This window comes from Larus michahellis, chromosome 6, assembly GCF_964199755.1.
Source record: "Larus michahellis chromosome 6, bLarMic1.1, whole genome shotgun sequence".
Lineage (NCBI taxonomy): Eukaryota > Metazoa > Chordata > Aves > Charadriiformes > Laridae > Larus > Larus michahellis.
The window spans coordinates 56,078,196-56,096,936 of NC_133901.1; the positions used below are offsets into that span (position 1 = coordinate 56,078,196).

General features: G+C 40.6%; 1 protein-coding gene across 1 annotated transcript in view; it reads right to left on the bottom strand.

The window, feature by feature from the left end:
* The window catches only part of BTAF1 (B-TFIID TATA-box binding protein associated factor 1), a 47,216-nt gene extending 38,131 nt beyond the window's left edge, over positions 1 to 9,085 (bottom strand). The window contains exon 1 of the mRNA XM_074593286.1: positions 8,708 to 9,085. Coding sequence (XP_074449387.1) covers positions 8,708 to 8,721 — 14 coding nt within the window. The 5' untranslated portion in view covers positions 8,722 to 9,085. The remainder of the gene's footprint in view (positions 1 to 8,707) is intronic.
* Positions 9,086 to 18,741: the final 9,656 nt, after the last annotated feature.

An 18,741-nucleotide genomic window follows, 5' to 3' on the forward strand; every position in this document is an offset into this window, starting at 1 on the left:
AAAACCCAAACATATCTAAACTAGTAGTTTTGTGTGATTAGACAGTCAAGGAGGAAAGCAAAAGCTTTATAGATTCAACTCTTCCACATCACTGATAATAGACTAGTGAGGAAGAACATACCAAATACTTTATTTACCAGTATTTTTTCCTTAGTACGTTTGACACTAATTATCCAACCTGATTTGCAGCACTCAGTACTATTCAGTACAAAATATGCTAGCTTGCAGAGCAACAACAGCTTGCTCTAACTTGCTTGTTCCCTCACTCTTAAACTCGCCCCTTTCATTCTTCACCTCCCCATGAAACGTCAGCGTTCCATACGCAGTACCTTTGCCATTTAGCACCACCCACTCCTTTAACTATCAAAGTATCTTTTTTCATCTCCAAAGTCAAGCAGAATGTGCAACTTAGACCACTTCCTCAGTGAGAACTCTTCATGTGTCAAAACGGGAGAAAACCACTACGACAGCTTACCCTCAAAACCCCTCAACTTTTATTCCAATCAGTTACAACACTAACTAGATATTCACTCCTAAAACCCGCAACTTTTTGAAGGTGTATTACCTACAAAACACAGTTGTTTGTTATTGTTTGGGGTTTTTTTTGGTTGTTGTTTTTTTTTTTTTTAACCTGCAGTATGCTGGGTTTGTAATTTGTGATTTTAAATTGTAACATGCTTTGCTTACAACACAAACGCAAAACAAAGCGGAAGAATTTAAAATCTTTATAGTGTCTCACACCACTGTAGGAAGGTTTCAGTCCTCAATCCCAGCAAAATAAGTGGAACAGGATTAGCTTCAGTCCTCAATCCCAGCAAAATAAATGGAACAGGATTAGCAAATACAGCAAGTGATATCTGACTAATAGTACTCCTGGTCACACCATCCATTCTTCCCTCCCTCCCCGCAACTTCCCTGATGTACAATTCCCAAACAATTAATATTTTGGAAGTATTAAGATTCTTAAATTAAGTTCTGGTGTTGCTGCAGCAGAGTTTGGCAGAGCCTGGATTCTTCTAGTCAGAAGGGTAGCACTGAGAAAGCTGCTACTGATGAACGGTGCTTTTTTTTTTTTAACATTAGTTTTCATTCTTAGTTTCATTAAGGAGGAAAAAATAGCAAAAATTCAAAGCAAATTAATTTTGAGGACCTGCAGCCTGGAAAGAAATTCCCTAAATTTTGGCAAGGTTTTCATTCTCTGAATGAACTAACAATTTTTAATCTAGTTCTTAAAGCCAAAGAGAACTAAGAGTTTTCTAATGGCATGTGGTTTTTGCCTCTCATGCTAGACAGTGCTGTGAGCAAAGTGCCGCATGGCTCACTTCGTTCACAAATGTAACACAGAAGTCCCAATCAGGGTGGCAGAGTGAAACACCCTGCAATGCAGATAAAATTTTTCGTCATTTTATGAAAGACTTCAACACAGGCTGTCAGAAAAATTGTTCTAAGCATATGGAAGGCACAAAACCCAGAGAAATACGGGGAGTACTTAGGGGAAGAAAAAAAATTAAAAAGAAAACCAAAGAGATTTATGGATTGCTATGAAAAAATCAAAATACCAAAAAATGCTAAAAATGAAATATATCTCCAAAACTACTAGTTCTGCATGTTAACTGCTGTAATCAGAGCTTAAAAATACAAAGTCCTTCACTCTGAAGTCATAAGCAATGGTTTAGATAAAACTTCTGACTGTCATCTTCCAATCCTGAGTCAACTACATCTCATCAATAGGACAGCAGCCATACACCACTTCTATGTGAACTCATGCCATATAAGCTCATTACAAAGCACTAAATTGTTCAAAGAGATAGATATCTTTTTCCTCACTTGAGAAATTTGAGATTTTCTAATCACTGCTGAAGTGCATCAGCACAGCAGAACTTGGAGATGCAATTAAAAGTTTTATGAAGAGCATTATATTCAAATTAAGTATTTTTTTCTTCTAAGAAATACCACATGAGCTTTTACACTGACACCAAAGTTCATTAAAAACATTTCTGACACAAAGACATCAATTCAGGTGCTTAAGAACAGACATCTAGTAGCATCCGAGACACTTCAGAATGAGTCATGCACATGGGGTCAGCAGACATGACATAGGATGCGGGAGATCCTTGTCATTCTGAAGTGGCAAGGACACACTGTACCATCTAAAGTGGCACCAGACCTAGATTAGGCAAGTGAATCCTCCCCACATAAATATTCCAAGTCAAATCCAGACCACTTCATTAAAGCACAATAGTTTTGATGAGACTAAACCTTGAATTCTTACTTTCAGAACAGAACCACCTGAGAGATACTCAAGAATAATCGGCAGGTCTGTGATGAGGATATCAACTGGAGCCGCCATCCCAAATTGGACCAGACTTCCACCACTACTACTACTTCCACCACAGACTACTACCACTCAAACAATGTTATCTAACAATCCTAAAAAAAAATTAAATAATTAGTTCTTAGAGAAAGATTGCAGGCAAGAAGAATTCTAACAGTAAACAATTTAATTTGCATTGCTATTAATCAGAACAGCAAGGTTGGCTGTCATGAGGAGGAACATCATCTCTCTAATCAACACTGTTATGCAGAATGATTATGCATACAGGCTGAGTTCAGTTAACTAAAGTGGGTTTTGTGAATAAAAATACATAGAAACTATTACTGACTCCCAGCCACTAAACATAACAAGCCTTTTGTTCTTCCAAGTGCAGTATCACAGCAAGGACTACAAATAAAAAAAAAAGACAAAGGACAAACACAAGAGCAAGTACTTTCAAAAGAGTCACCACAACTCACTGGCACTCCCCAGGTAGCTAGGTGATTTCATGTTCTACTCTGCTTTCCAATCAGTTTTGCATATTCAGCATTAAACTAAGTTAGACATGACTGCACCCAGGCACAGTAGGCAAATATTGCAACAAATGACCTGTTCTGTTTTTCATGCTAATCTTCAGCTCTTTGCTGCCTAAAGGTATGTCTCCAAACAGAGAGCCTATCTCCATTTGAAGGGACAGTTATAATATTTAAAGTGAGCTTTATGACGCTCCTGTGGAAACTGGAGGATGTAGATTTGAAAGCCCTTCAGCTATAGGGGCATTAGAAAGCTAGTAGCAGGATAGTTAATGACCAGGTCATTAACAGGTCAAACTACTACCTATGTATCTACATCCAACCATAACAGAGGTTATTAACAGTATCTCCAAAATGTTTACAAAAGACAATACATGCAGCTGAATTGTATAAAGATCCTTATCATTCCAGTGTAAGCATTCTGACTGGATTGGGTCCCCACAGGGCTTCAGATGGGGAAACTTCCGATTTGTTGATTTCAACGAGTTGAGGCTTGAAAGGGACAGTGAACTGACCACTGCTGCCAATGAAGTGATCTGTTTGGACTCTATATCTCTGTGCACACCAGTGTGTTTAACTGGCCAGGGAGCAGTCTCTGACAGTAAAAGTCAACTGGTACAGAACAGCTAGTAACTATCCTAACATATCCTCCAACCCATTAAAATTGTGTGACTGTACAAAAAAACCTTAGTGGCATAGTCCCTGGAACACGCTAATGTCAAACTCTGCCTAGAGCTCTTTGGAAAACTGCTAGCTAGCACCCATCAGAAGGCAAGGGAATACTTTTAGCAGTTAAAATTATAAATCATATGTCACCACCCAGGAGCTTCCCCCCAGGCACTATTTCTTAGTAAATAAATAGCTGAGAAACCTAGAAAATATCACTAAATTAAAATTTAGACATGACACGGGCTGACACTCACTGTGAAACTCAATCTAAGTTCTAACAGAGATGCCTTTGCTCTTCTTGTTGCTTTGATGGTGTTTCATAATTTGGTCAAATCCCAGCTTGGTCAGCTTCACAGCGCAAAAAACCCAAGCCCCTACTAAACCACACAGGAACATAATGAACTAGACTTTCCAATATACAAACAGCAAGCAAGAAAAAAATAATCACTGAACAGAATTCAGAACAAAAAAAAGTGTGATAACACACAAAGAATAGATTGTGATTTTATTTCTCATAGGTTGGAGACTGTGGAGTAAATAGTTATGAAGGTGGGTCTGTGGACAACAGAAAAGTGTTGTTTCCCATAGAGCACTGGATGGGACACCCTGAATGAAACAAAAGCTCCATGACCACACTGGTCACAATATTATATACTGCATATGGAAGCCAACTGAATGCCACAATTAGTACAATTAACTCCATATGGAATGTATATTTCATAGATGATCTGTAGCATTAGGCTGTACAAGGTTTATTTGTAAACTACAACATATGTATCTACATCCAACAACGCAGCCCAAAAGTGTACGACAAATTGCATCACAAAAACTGTGAGAAAGAATAGGAAATTAGAAGAGCCATAAAGACATACTAATACAAGAAGCATATCAACAAGTTATATAGGGAATGCCTCTATGAGAATTGAAGTTGTAGCTGCTGGAGCAGGTTAGAATTCTTGTCAGAGCACAATCCTGACTTTCAACTTTCATTTTAGTCTGTTAGGTGTCTGAGAAATTTCACAGCTCTACCTCATTTGGGCAGTAGTGCACATGGTACTTCTGCTTCCCCCTCCCTGTGACCATGTTGGCACTCCTTCCCACAAACAGCAGCAGGGAAGGCAGCCCACTGCTCTGGTCTTTGAGTTAATCTCCATCAATGAGAGAAGAGTCACACTATTTCCGCCCCCCTGCCTTTTGAGTCAGAACTCCTGTAATCACATTGGTTGTAGAGTGTCTACCTAATCTGATAGTACAGGCAAACACTTTTAAGCAGCAGTGAAACATACTTCTCATTCACTTTAACTCCTGCTTTTCATGCAAGAGCAGCCATAAAGTAACAGCTTCCAAACAAGCTAGAAGCCAAATTCCTTCTTTAGAAAGTTTGTGATAACCCCAGAAGAACATTTCTAAAAGGTACACAAGGACCATAAAAGAGATTGTGGATAATTTTGATATCTTCTTGTAAGAATTTCAACCTCCCAATGATGCAGTATTAAACTTGAAATGTTATGTAAGTAATGATGCCCGCCAGTGCAGTCATTCATTTTCAGGAAGTCATAGTCCTACACTTCAAAAGCTAAGAGCAACGCATGAGGCCTGCTTATTTTCCAGGAGCTTTACTATCACAGCCTTCTGACATTATTTATTCTAAAATAAAAACTAGGTTCCTAACCTACATATTACCAGTTATACACAAATCCAAGTAAATGAAAATACCAAAAGCTCTAGAAATTAGTACTAAACTTACAGGGACCAATCAAGACTGGCTTGCAATAGCAGCAAGTTGTTATGCTCTCCCATACTTGTTTAAGGAAGTGTCTTCAAAATACCCTGAAAAGGTTGTCTTTAAGGTATTTCAGGGTGAATTTAAAGATACACCTATTAAAATAGAATTGTTTATTCTTAATGCATCTTACCAGCTTCATGTATTTCATCACATTTTAAACGCATATTTGTTCTCCTCTGTACTGTGAAGGCCCTCAAAAATAGGAGAAAGCCATTAACAGCCTTGGTGTCGGAATAATGATACATGAGGTGCCTTTGAATATATTAAAGAAACTGGAAAAAAGTTTTATTAGATATTGAAAGGTACTACCAACACTATTATCTACTGAAACTCAATTACCCTGAGTAACATATAAGCACTTTCATTTTCCATAAACTGGCAGTATTGCTTTTTCAACTAAAGTATCACAAAAGATCACTAGTGAGCCATTGCATTTACTGACTTGGATCATATACTTTGTTGGAATGAAACTGAAGCAAAACTTTTCGTTTCCTGTTTTCCTTCTCAGTTCCACTATCAAGAATTATTTTTATTTTTCTATTAGTTATGCAAACATTATATTACTTCATATATACTTTTATACAGGAGATAAAGCCTACCAAATTGGCTTGCTCATTCACAGAAAGAACATTAACCTTCCCATCCAGCTATACATAATTCTGCAGGATGGCATTCATTAGCTAGTCTTTTCAGCATAAAACTACTAAAGAGATTAGCATATACGAAACAACTATTCCGCAACATCTTTTGGTATGAGGTATCTACTGTTCTGCCTTTAGGTCTGTTCTCTAGCTTATCATCACAGAAGTGTTATATAGAAGCAGCTCTTCTGTCTATTTAACAGCAGAATCTGCTAAACCAAACATGTATACATATAATGCAGAATAAAATATCAGAATCACTTTTGCCAATAGATTACAAATAAGTGACAATTATTTTTAAAATGACCTTTATTAATAGCAAAGCTGCAAATTCTCAATCTAGTTCTGGGATATTTCAAAGCATCCCCTGTATTTGTTTAGGTTTTCCTGAACTGACTAAGGTTTTGAGAAAGGTTCTCAATTGTCCAAACAGCAGAAACTATACTTTACTGGGAAAACAACCGCTTGATAATTTATTGTTTTGAAAATGTAAAAATACCCCCTCCTCCCACCTCCAAAAATAGTGATTTTTTTAAAAATATGGTTCCAATCCAGACAAAACCCTAACAAAGTTTTCTGTTAATATCAATGTTTGGTATGCACTCGTAGACTATGGTCCTTGGAGGAAGATTAATTTGAGTCAACATCTCCCTCAGTCTCTACAATTGTATAGGGAGAATCATTCAACAATGAAGTATGCTGGTCCTTCAAAAATATAAAATGTAACTGTAACTACCCAGAGGAAAAGCACAGATCTCTACTATTAAATGGAACTGGTACAGAAGCTTGAACTACTACACCCTTTACAGAAACATAGCTACGTGGTATAAAAGTGTACAAAGATATTTGTAGCACGTCTGAAAGGAAAGGACCTTAGAAATTAAGTGTTCTGAAGCAAAAGGTGAAGACAAGATTTACAAAGGCAACACTGACATTATATCATCAGTGTTCCTATGGTCCAGCAGCCGAAAGGTTCATGTGTCAAGAGTTGCTGTGTAACTTCAAAGGGATATGGACAGGTTTTGCTGTACCTATTAAAAAACATGCACGAGGCCAAATTTACACAGTATCACTTCTTACCATTATAGGAACATTGGAGTTTGCCAGGAATAACCAAGATGTTACAGCACTTAAAAATGTGTAATTCTTTTACCCAATTTCCATATGGAATAGAAACAGTTCTATACCCACTCAAAAGCATTACAGCACCTTTATTAAAGTTCTATGCCTTATGTTCAACTTGTGTAACATTTTGATCTTAAAACTGCACACTGAAGCAATGTATCATGTGTGACATTATTAACACACCAACTTTTTTAGTGCTCCACACTGAAGCTTAGAATGAGCCTTATCCAAAACAGATATTTTTTCATGTCAGTTACTAGACCAAACAAGTGTTAACTAAATCTTTGCAAAGACAACTACTGCTTTTCACTAAAGCCACACCGTTTTACAGAAATACCGAAACACTGAATTCGAAACCGATCTTTATAGCAGACACACCCTCAGTATACACCTGAAAAGCTGTATCTTGATATTCCAGTTAGCCCTCATATCGCTTGTACATTAGCACAGTTATTTAAGCAGACTGCCCCAGACATAATGTAATTAGAATACTACTCTATTTTACATGATGGCTTACAGTATTTTTATGCACATAGTAATCTTGTTACAGCAATTCTTACTACTTCCAGATTCTTATGGACAGCTTTAGAAAAAAAATCAAAACTAATATATAACAAGCCTGATAAAAAAATAAGAGTAGAATAAGATAAAGGGATACTTTGTAGAAACTAGAAAGCTCAAACTAAAACACCTGCTACTAGAAGTCTTATAAGGTGTATTGCAGCTACAAATTTCAACTAATAATGGATTGCTATTATAAACGCGCACACCTTTACTTCGCTATATAGAATTGTAAACTTATTCATATACAGCTTCAGAAACAGAATTTACTTTTGTTACAGCACTTCGGAAGTACAGAGGTACTACCAACACGTGACTTGAGGCTAATCTATCACAAGGTTAATTTGGATTTATGGTTTCCTTTCAACTATCCTGTTAGGAAGCTTAACATGCACATTTCACACACACAAAAAAAGATGGCAGGAACTTGTGCTCAGCATTTTTTATAGAACAGCTCTATTAAGACATACCTCTGTATCTGTGAATACTTTAAACGCTGGCACGCCCCAGCGCACATGTGTGTAAGCAGATACTACCCAACATCTTGAGGCAGCGCCAGATCACACTAATCACTTTTCTCCATGGAAGCCTGTTTTATTTCGGTTACTTTACAACTAAGGGCTCCAAAAGACAAAACGGTTTGTTGCCAGGTTTTTTTTTTTGAGACTCGACATCAATATCCCCTCTTCCCTAGCACTTTAACCCGAGGAAAGACTGGCCAACAAAACCAAGGCGTCGAATTCAGGAGGACGCCCGAGACGCCCCCGGCAGAGCCCCCACGGCCTGAGGGCGGGAGGGGGCTTCTCCGCGCCCATGGACGGGAGTCACCCGGGGCCAGGAAGCAAACCCAGGCGCCAGGGCACGCAGCCACCCACAAACCCCACCAAGGCGGCCCACGCCGCCGAGCAGCGCGGAGGCCCCGGCGAGGGCTCCGCAGTCTCCCGAGACCGGAGTGTGTGTAAACCGGCTGCCCCTCTCCACCCCCGGACTCCCCCGAAGCCAGGTCACACGGAGGGCCGGGGACTCCGGGCCGCCGCTTTCAGCCCTCCTTCCCCCACCCTTCCCGGCTCCTACCGACCTGGAGACGGCCATGACCGCCCGGAGCTGGGCCTCGCTGGAGGCGAGCGGCGGGACGGCAGGCGGGAGGGGGGGAACCGGCGCTGCTCTCCCAGGGAGGAGGGCGCAGGGCCTAGCTCGGGCCTCTCGGGCGCCGCACCCGGCCTCGGCCCCGCCGGGGATCCGCGGGGAGCAGCTGAGCGCAGCTGTGGCCGGCAACGGTGAGAGTCTCGCTCCCCCCAGGGGGGCGGCAGCGGCGCGGGCGGGAGCGGTGCACAACCCTCGGAGCGCGAGTTAAAGCTTCTATTCCCCCATCGCCGGGGCGAAGCCCAATGCCTGGTTTTATATGAGCAGCCATCTTGTATTTATTCCCTTCCTCCATGATAGCCGCTTCCTGATTGGCAAGAGCGTCCGGCCGCAGCCAATGGAGGCAGCGCTTCTAAGAGGAAGGAGGGCGGGCGCACGCAGCGCCTGGACTGAGCAGGACCGGCCATGGAGCCTGCCGAGCCGGCTGGGGGGGGGGCGCCGGCCTCCGGCGGGGTGTACCATCTGCACAGGTGGAAGGGGGAGGCTCAAAGGAGGGCGCCCCACTGCCTCACCCCAAGGGGAGAAGAGGGGCACCGGAACGCCACTGCGCGTGTTGCTGTCCAGCCCACCGGGTAGTGGCCCTTTTCCCCCCTCCAGCGTGGCGGGAGAGGGCGGCCGGGAACTCGTCGAGCTCCCCCCAACCTCCCTGCTCCGCTGAGGTGCGCTGCTCCTCGGCTGACGCCCGGTGCTGCGGGGCGGCCGCTTCGCCCGTGCAGACTACGGCTCCCGGCGTGCAGCGCGCCCAGCGCCTCGGACCGTGCGTGGGGACGCGGCCCCGCCGCCACCAGGGGCCGGGCCTGGCCGGGCCGAGCGGGCGGCCGTCTCCGCCCCGCCCGCTGGCAGGTGGGCACTCGGGCGCGGTGGTGGCCTCGCAGCGCTTCCCTTTGGTACTCGCGAGGGTTTATTAACGGCACCAGCCCCCCCGGGCACCGGGGAGCATCTGGGCTGCGGTGTGGTCCTGTGACGGCGCGCGCCGTCTCCTTCTGCTCTGAGGCAGCCAGCGCGGGCCGGCTGGGCTCCGGGCGGCCTGCAAAGCAGAACGGGGCTTAAAGATCTCCAGGATCCCAGCCGGCAGCCTCCTCGGCCGGGCGGGCGCCCTGGGCAGCTGGTCGTATTGTCCCCTAACTCTGGGGAAGGGAGACTGAGCTTTCCAAGTGCGCGCTGTCGGCGTCGGTCTGATCCAAAGAAATACAAATTGAGAATGACTACTTGTTTAAATTAATGATCCCAGACAGGGGTGTAAATTTAGCTGACGTATGTAACCTTTCATGTGCTAAGTTGAAAACGCAATAATAGATTTTTCTTTCCTGTAAGTGATGCATAAACTTGCATAAATACATTAATTTGCATAATATTGTACGATAAAGTTTTACTCTGAAGCCCACTGTGGTTGTGTATTTCATACCAAACCTTTGTAAAGGGATTTCTGCTCACCCCCAGTGTTTCTACAGGATGGTTCCCTTTCCCCTGTTGTAGTTAACTCTTTGGGTTCGCTCATTCATTCCCCACTAAGACAAGTGTATTCCAAATAGGCATACTAATGTCATCTGCATGTTCACTGTCTTTTTATAGTTCTAGAAACAAGACAGTGGTACATCATAACTCAATCTATTCTTATCCATATGGGTCCGGCCTACACTTGAGTTCTCTATGAGGTTTGCCCCGGGTGCCTCTTTCCTGTCTGTTTCCTCTCCTGTCCTTTGGTGGGAGCTCTGTGGTGACTAGTTTGCACTGAAGCAGCAGCTTCAGGAACACGGAACACCCGCAATATGAGTCAGCCCAAGGCCTCTGCACACAGCCAGAACAAACCACAGACTTCATTTTCGGTGGTAGAGATGGTTTTTGTCACAGTGCTACACTCAGTGACCCAGATAATGCATTTTCTCTTCCTTGTCATGGCTCTGATGTAGGAACTACCCTTAGGCAGCTCAATATGCCTCCTGTAGCAGAATACACAAAAAACGCAGTGGGTTTAGTAGGAGGCCAAAAGCTTCTTACTGAAGTACTCCAAAACTACGCGCACCTTCCTTTCTGCCATCATATGCCATCATGTATTGCAAATGCATCTGCCTGGGTCCCTGACCCATGATCCAAGGCACATGTTGGCTCCTGTCCCATGTCTGTAGATGTTTTCACATGATGGGCTGCCAGCTGCTCAGCCACACAATGGGCAGGAACGGTAGGGAGTTGGGGTGAGGAGCAGCAAGGAGCAGCTGAGGGTGGATATATTTTTCTTGCATGGTCAACGCTGTTAACACGGATGTGTAGCAAACATCCCTGATAATATTTCTGCATTTGTTTAGGCAGGAATCAGCAGCCACACTGTCCTGCTCTGGGCTTTATTGAAATGACCCTCAGGTGCTGTTTCCAACTCTAACACCTTATTTCCTCTTAGGTCCCTTGAAAACATTTTGTGCATTGTTTTAATAGCAGTCAAGGCAGAGGGGATATCAAACATGCAATAAAATTTGTTTTGAACAGCTCCACAGGGCTTATCCTACCTGACACAAATAAGGGCAGGGAAAATATTGGTGGTGGGTCATATGCACTGAGTACTGGCTGGTATGATGATAAACTGCAGTCCAAGCAAAACACTCTGCAAAAGACAGAAAGAATGATCTGTTATTTACCTAATAGCAGTCATTCTGGACTAAAACACAATTCATTCAAGTTTCATACCATGTATTTTTGTATTTTGATATGACGTTTATGTAAAGCACATCGTTACTTAACTATTCACCTGTATCTTCTGCTCAATCCTTTTCCTACACCCTATGAAAACCAGTTCTTCTTTGTCCATGCATCTGTTCACCTACTCCATAGGTCATACCAATCCTTTTTGCATATTTGTTTTCTTTTGACCCATTTTTCAAGGAGTAGCCACAGATTTTCTCCTGTTTCTTTTCGCATATGTTACAAGAATCTCCCTTGCAAATCTGCTGTGTGCCAGTATACTCTCTCAAACCTGTTCCTAAATTAGACAAAACTCAATCATTTCCAGACAGTATGTTATGATGATTACTTTCTGCACTGATGTCAACTTTTATTTTGTTTTCCTCCTCCTGCCAGCTGTGTCCACCTGTGAACTCTTATTGCTTAGTCTGCAGATTCATAGCAACTGCAGCTTTCTTACTTGCTATGTGTGCCTACAGAGCCTAGGGGAAAAATGGTGCAGTCTCCAAGTGCTACAGCTGTGCAAATAGTGGATGACAGAGGCACAGTTTTCCTGGTGGAATCCCTCCTGATTAGACCTGACATACCATAATCTTCTACGTGTTCTAGTCTTCTTGTTTTATTTTTCCAGTTAGTTTTTCGTGTCCTGAAGGTTTGTAGATTTGTATTGCTTAGGATCACACCAGCCTCTCTGTAAGTGTAGGTATAACATTTGATAGCTCCTAGTCTGGTAAAAAAGATTATTTTCATAATAGTTTGCATATATTTTAATGTCTGTCTTATTTGGTTTCTGAATTCTCTTGGAAATCTTGTCTGAAGAGAAGCTTGTCTTAGAAGCTTGTCCCTGCCCAGCAGTTTGTTCAGACATCTTCTCTGCTGGTGTCTTAATCACTATCATTATTTTGATTATCTGGGGAAATATTTCTCTGAGATGAAGTTATGATTATGATCTTACACAGGTAAATTATGCAGGTTCTTTGCAACATGTATTTCTTTATGATGCTTTCTGTTCTGAGGTCTGCAAACTAACCAGTTATCTTGTAGGCTATTTCTAACATACTTTAAAATTCTTATTTATTTTTATATATTTAACTGTTTCTTCTTCAAGTATTATTTAATCTTCCTAGTTTTTATTTTACATTTTATCTTTGTAGGTTAAGCCCATTTTTACTGGTGTCACCAAAATCAGATTTCTGATTGCTGAAGGATATTTTTTTTCTTTAATAATCTTTTGTTTCTTGCTAATTAATACTTTTTATTGCTATTCTGCTTGTTTTTTATTTAAAGGTGTATTTATTTTTTATCGTCCAAGCTTCATTAGTTTCCATGCCAACTCTTATGCTTTTAATTGTCTCATTTCTACTCCAAGAAAATTTTTGCCCAGCTGCATAACCTTCTTGAAAGCCTCCTTAAAAAGTGGCAACTTGTACATGGTCTTCCTTTTAAGTTCTTCACCATAAGTGATGGTGGCTGGAGGCTGGATGCTAACTGATAGCTCCTGTGGTCCAGAAAGCCCCTCAGAGATACCAACGAAATGCTGTATTCTGGGAAAAATCAGGGTGAAGTCACTGCCACCCACAACACAGCAACATTTGAGAAAAAGTTTTGATGGGGTCCAATTTCTCAACATCAAACAGGATTGTGAAAACAATCAGTTAGTGAAAATCACCAACACCTAAAAGGTTCAAAATGTCACCAGTGCTGTATAATTATCTCATTACATTTCATTACCTCTGATCATATTTAACATTGTACATTCAGGACAATTTTCCTGAATGAGAGGTTCCTGATATAACAAACAGAGAGAGAAAATTTGGGGTTCTCTTTTGTGATCTTCTGTTCCCAGGGATTTTATCTCATGAGATTGCACAGACTTGTTCAGAAGTGGTGCTTCTTGCCCATCCCCATTATCTCCATTATAAACAGATACTCTGTACAACTGATCAACCTTGTTGCACAAGGTTGTACAACAACCTCGTTTTTGTTAACTGTGGTCTGTAATTTCTCCAGCATTCAGTTCCATGATCTCAAATTTCTAATTTTCTAACTCAGCTCCACTTTCTGTACGATTTTATAACAGATGAAGACTTAAATTACTGATATTCTTGGGACACACTTCACGTATAAACACTGGAAGTTCCTTAGTTTTGTCTAGCTGTTATCATGCCCCTGGTTTAAATGAATATTTTATAATTTGGGTAGTCTGTTGTTCCTGTGGCATGTTTCGTAGGAAATGGTATAATCTTATCAACTTGATACAGTTGTTCTTTTTTCCAAACAAAGTTTTATGTTTACATTTAAATCCTCCCTCTTTTCACCCTCTCTGGAAGGTGTTATTAGTATCTAAACCACTCCTATGTTAAGAATGTAACTAAAGTATACGTACATTCAAAATCTAGTTTATGAACTCTGAAGTATTAGGAGATTAACAATAGTAACTCACACGGACAATTGTATCTTCATACCTGATCTTTCACTGACATTTAGGAGAGCAGAGATCTCTGTTTATAGACAGATATGAAGTATTAAATTCATTTTAATATATGTATGTGCATCTATGTATAAATGTATGTATATGTGCATTATAATGCACATACATATATTAAAATGAATTTAATACTTCATATCCAGAAAGAAGACTAGATAGGGGAGAAAAGCTCCTGTCAAGTATCTCAGTGGGCTTTTTTTTGGATCAAGGTAATAGGCAAAAATGAGCCACAGAGACAAAGAGAAATGGAAATAATGAGGTCAGACTCTTCCTATAGATCTGCAGGTCTTTCTACATAGGCCTGGCGAAAAACACAACATGAAAATAATATGAGAGAAACAAGTAGAAACCTTTTATTAAGTTCTTCTGTTATTTAAGCCTTTGTGGCTGCAAGGTTGGTTTTTTTTTTCTTTATTTAATTTCAGTAGTCAGATTGTTCTTTTTTCATGAGCTAAGGCAAGAGGGACATTAGCCTGTGCATTTAAAAAAAAAAAGCATATAATTCCACTGCACAAACTGAATAGAAAGAGCATAAATAGAAAAGCACCTCTGTCATCAGGGACATAAGGATTCAGAAATGCACTATAATGCTGAATAAACAGGGCCAGAGGTTTCACATCTAGTCCAGCTCTTTCCAAAAGCTGTTGCTTTTGAAAGATAGAAAAGAAGGCTAATCTGTGGCCATCGTCACAAGTTCTGCTACAGTTAATGAGTTTAAATTAGATTTAAAAACAAGTCAGGTGGACATATCCTTTGCCCTCTCTCTATATTTTATTATAACTAGTATATTAAATGAGAGAAAACAGTTAAAGTTTTTCTTTTAATTTGTAAACACTAAATATATTTTGGGAGTATTAAAGATTTCTGGTTTGTAATTTTTGAAAAGCAGAATTTACCATTCACCATGTACCAGAATTGCTATTAAATAGCTCCAACATGATGTAGATACCAGGACACGGTGGCCCCATTTTTCATCTGGGATGTGCAGGCAAGGATGAATCAGCTGTAGGATTCACTTTGCAATGCCAGTTAATACTTACTTTCTTCTGTTTTCTTCTATTTACTACATGCATCCAAAAGATGGATTGAGATGTGATTAACAGATATCAACAATACCTTGCACTCCCTTATCTTCTCAATTTTGCTGGATAGACTTTTGTTTGGTATTATAACTTGCAACATAAAGAACATAAAGTTCTCTCTGTTTATGTTAGAAGAGGTCCTTTGAAGAACTGCATAAGGATAATCCTCGTCTCTGTCAACTTTTAAGTTTATCTATCTTGGCGGCTCTTTCATCTTCCGTTGTGGAACATGCAGTCTTGAACATTCCTTGTGAAGGAAGAAAATGCCTCCTGCTTTCAGTACGACTCCACATTGACTTGCTTGTTGCACTTATAGAGGCAGTTACTTCAGATTTGTTTGTTACACTTTAATTCATAACTGTACGTTTTGTGTGATGGGTACAGTAATAGCAACATTCTAGTGTGTTTTGATACTGTCCTGAAAGTCTGAAATAAGACAGGTATGTACTTGTAATAAACAAATTGGCTTTGATTCTCAGATTCTTCAAATGATAGGATTCCTGATACCCAGTAAAAACCTAGCTTGTTTTCAATGTGTGAAACAGATTTGTAGAGTAGTTTCTTACTTGATTGTCTGAAATTCTCCCTGGATTCTGGAGGGAATATCTTCAGGATATTATACTACACATAGACTAGATTTAAAGCTTAAAGGAAAGCCTTAATTAGTTTTAAGCTCCCACATGACTTTATTAGGATTAGATGTCTGAGTGCTCCTGTATTTTTTTGATAACTGTTATTTACATGAGCATGGTGCTCACACAGAGCCACACGCACAGCTTAGAAGACCCAGATAAGAAGTTGCCAGGAACTCCTCCTCCAGCATGTGCCCTCTTTTTATACCCAGTAATCTTTCACCAGCTTCTTACACATACGTCTCTTGCACATTTCTTCTCTCACACTAATAACTCTATCCCCCTGACATTTTCATTTGCATTTTCCCTCCTCTCTTCATTTTTCTCTTTTCAAATATTTTTTTTTTTCTGCCCTTCACCCCCCCACCCCCCCATTGTCTTTTCACCTGAGGAGGAAGGAGAACCAGGTTGCCTCCTCACCTCCTTCCTTTTTGTCATGTTTTTTTCTGACTCACCGCAAGAAGAAGAAAGGGATCTGTATGTTTGGTAATTGCTGTCCACTGGAACCAGTAAAGCACGGTCTGCTGACAACTGGAGCAAATAAGAGTCAGCCTGGAGAGGAAGCAAACGCTGGTGGTTGATAACAGCATGGAAGCTATTGCTTTTTGTTTGCGCACATGTTTTAAATAAACCGCTGTTCACAGCAGCCAGGGATTCATATCCCCTTGCTGAAACCAGATGGGGAATACATTCCTCCTTTCCCCAGTACTGAGCAGATTCTAAACCAGATGATCTTTGGGTGTCTGCATTTCCGGATGTCTCCTGTGAGACATCTTAAGAACAAACTAATCTTCAGAAGCCAGTGCTAAGGTCATTTAACCACTGGTCCTGGCCCACTGGTTGTAGTAGTGCACCCCAAATTTGAATTTTAACACATCACTGATCACTTTTGCACATGAAAAAAAAAGCCTGCAGCTTGCTAACAGTTACTTTAGATCCAAATAAAATGTGAATGGATCCTAATTGTACTTGTGGTTCCTTGTAGGTCATTTACCTTTTGCCCCAGCTGAGAGAGTCACATGCAAATCTTTCTAGTCCTTTTTTTATATAACTGTTTATTCTTCACACACAAAACTAAATTTTCTGTACATGTAATACAGATTTCTACGTATAAATTTAGTCGTATCCCCTACATATAAATTTAGTCGTTCTAGTTTTCTGCTGGAAACCTCTCTTTTTCCCAAGCCCTTCTTGGGAATCGGCCTTCTGCGTAGAACTCATCTGAACTTTCTCCCAGCACTTTCCAGGAACCACCTGAACCTTTCCTAACTCAGTATGATCGTAGCTCAGGGCGAGCTGGCCCCATGGCTTCACCACCCGATAAAAATTAGGCCTGCAATTAAATCATGACTTCAGGCAGCAACAGAGAAAGAAGCTTTCTGTGAATTCAGAGTTCAATAGTTACATGTATTAAACCTCTTAAAATGCCTTCAAACAGTTTTGTGCTACCTCTGGATTTTCTGTATCCTTGTGCTCTTCTTCAAGATTTCACACTCAGGGCCCTGAGAAACCAACGCTGTTCATCCAAGTCTTGCTTTTTATTGCTCTGTGATAGAACAACAGCTCTTTCTAGGTTTGCCGAGAACATACACAAAAGAGGCCAGCAAGATTTTATGACATTTTTGTAGAACTGTGAAATAAATAAGAGAAAAAGTCTTGGGGTTATTTTTGTGTGATTTTTTTATCAGTGTCACTGTAATACAATATTCAGTTAAAAAACAAGAGGCATTTTATTTCATTTGATTTCATTCTCCACCATGTGGATCTATTAGTAATTGAATACTACAGATGTGAATATGCAGTGATGACTCAGCTGTGGAATTTGAGATAAATGTCAGTAACAGTTTGCAATGTATTATGTGGGCTTAGCTCTGCCTAATTCCATTAGGAACAATAGCGTCGAAAGCCTTAGCTTAAATGCTAAAAAAAAATAAATGTATGCAAACCCAACTTTGGCTATTTTCATATAGGCATCTCAAAGCCATTTGTGGAAACATTGCGTCTATTAATTTTGCTTGAGAAAAGAAATCCAACATGTTTACAAAAGTGATGTTTATTTTGTCAGATAACAAGAATTCTACCATCTCTGACTGTTTGTATCTAAACCCTCAGAGGGTCCTGCAGGAACTGACCGAGGACTGGTAACAGGGAGCGCTGATCCTAACTCCTAATGCCACATTTCTCTTTGCACTGAACTTCCCAGTGCACCAGCTTTTCAGCACTCCAGGGAGTCCCAGAACCCCGGGTCTGAAGTAACAAAGGACTGACTGTAGTGTCGCTTCAATCCTAAAAAACATAATTCAAACCCCAAAACAAAAATATGAAGGGCAAATGTTTGCTCTTTATTCACTTTATGAATACTGCATACATAGTGTAAAAAAAACCCTAAATGCTTGTAATACCAGTCCCTAATTCTCAGCTCCCTGCTGGAGAATACCAGGAAGGGTTTTTCTGTTGTTTTGGTTTTTTTGGTTTTTTTTTAAGGAATCTGGCAATATAGTAGCCCATGTTGCAGATCTCCCTTGCCTCCAAAGAAAGCAGCCTAGATAAAGATTCTCAGTTTACCCCTCATTTAAAAAAAAAAAAAAAAAAAAAAAAAGGGCAAGTGGAGGAACAAATGCCTTTTCTTAACATTTGGTGCTCAGTTCCACAACCAGTTTATAGAGAGCTTCATTCCTGAGACCACATGAATGAGGCTCACAATCCAAGATTTAATGGGAAATACAATTGACTAGCTGCTGTGAAAATGAGGAAACTATTTACTTTGTACAGTGAACAAAGCCAAAGTTGTTCTACCAGTTGCAATGTCAATGAAGCTTTTGCAGTTTAAATTTATATCCACAGAATCCTTTAATTTTGGGAACTTTTTTGCATGTGTTAAAAAAAACAACAGGAGCTGCCAGATGTTCCACACTTTTCAAATCTAGTCCTTATTTAGTAGCTATAGAACCATGAATTCAGAAATCTGGGTTTTATGCTGCTAGTTGAAAGGCAAAAAAGCTCTGTGGGTTCTGGCTATGAACACTTTTTTTTTTTTTTAAAGTTTTCTAGTGTACACCTGCACCCTCTTGCTTTATGCTTTACAGCTGGCTGC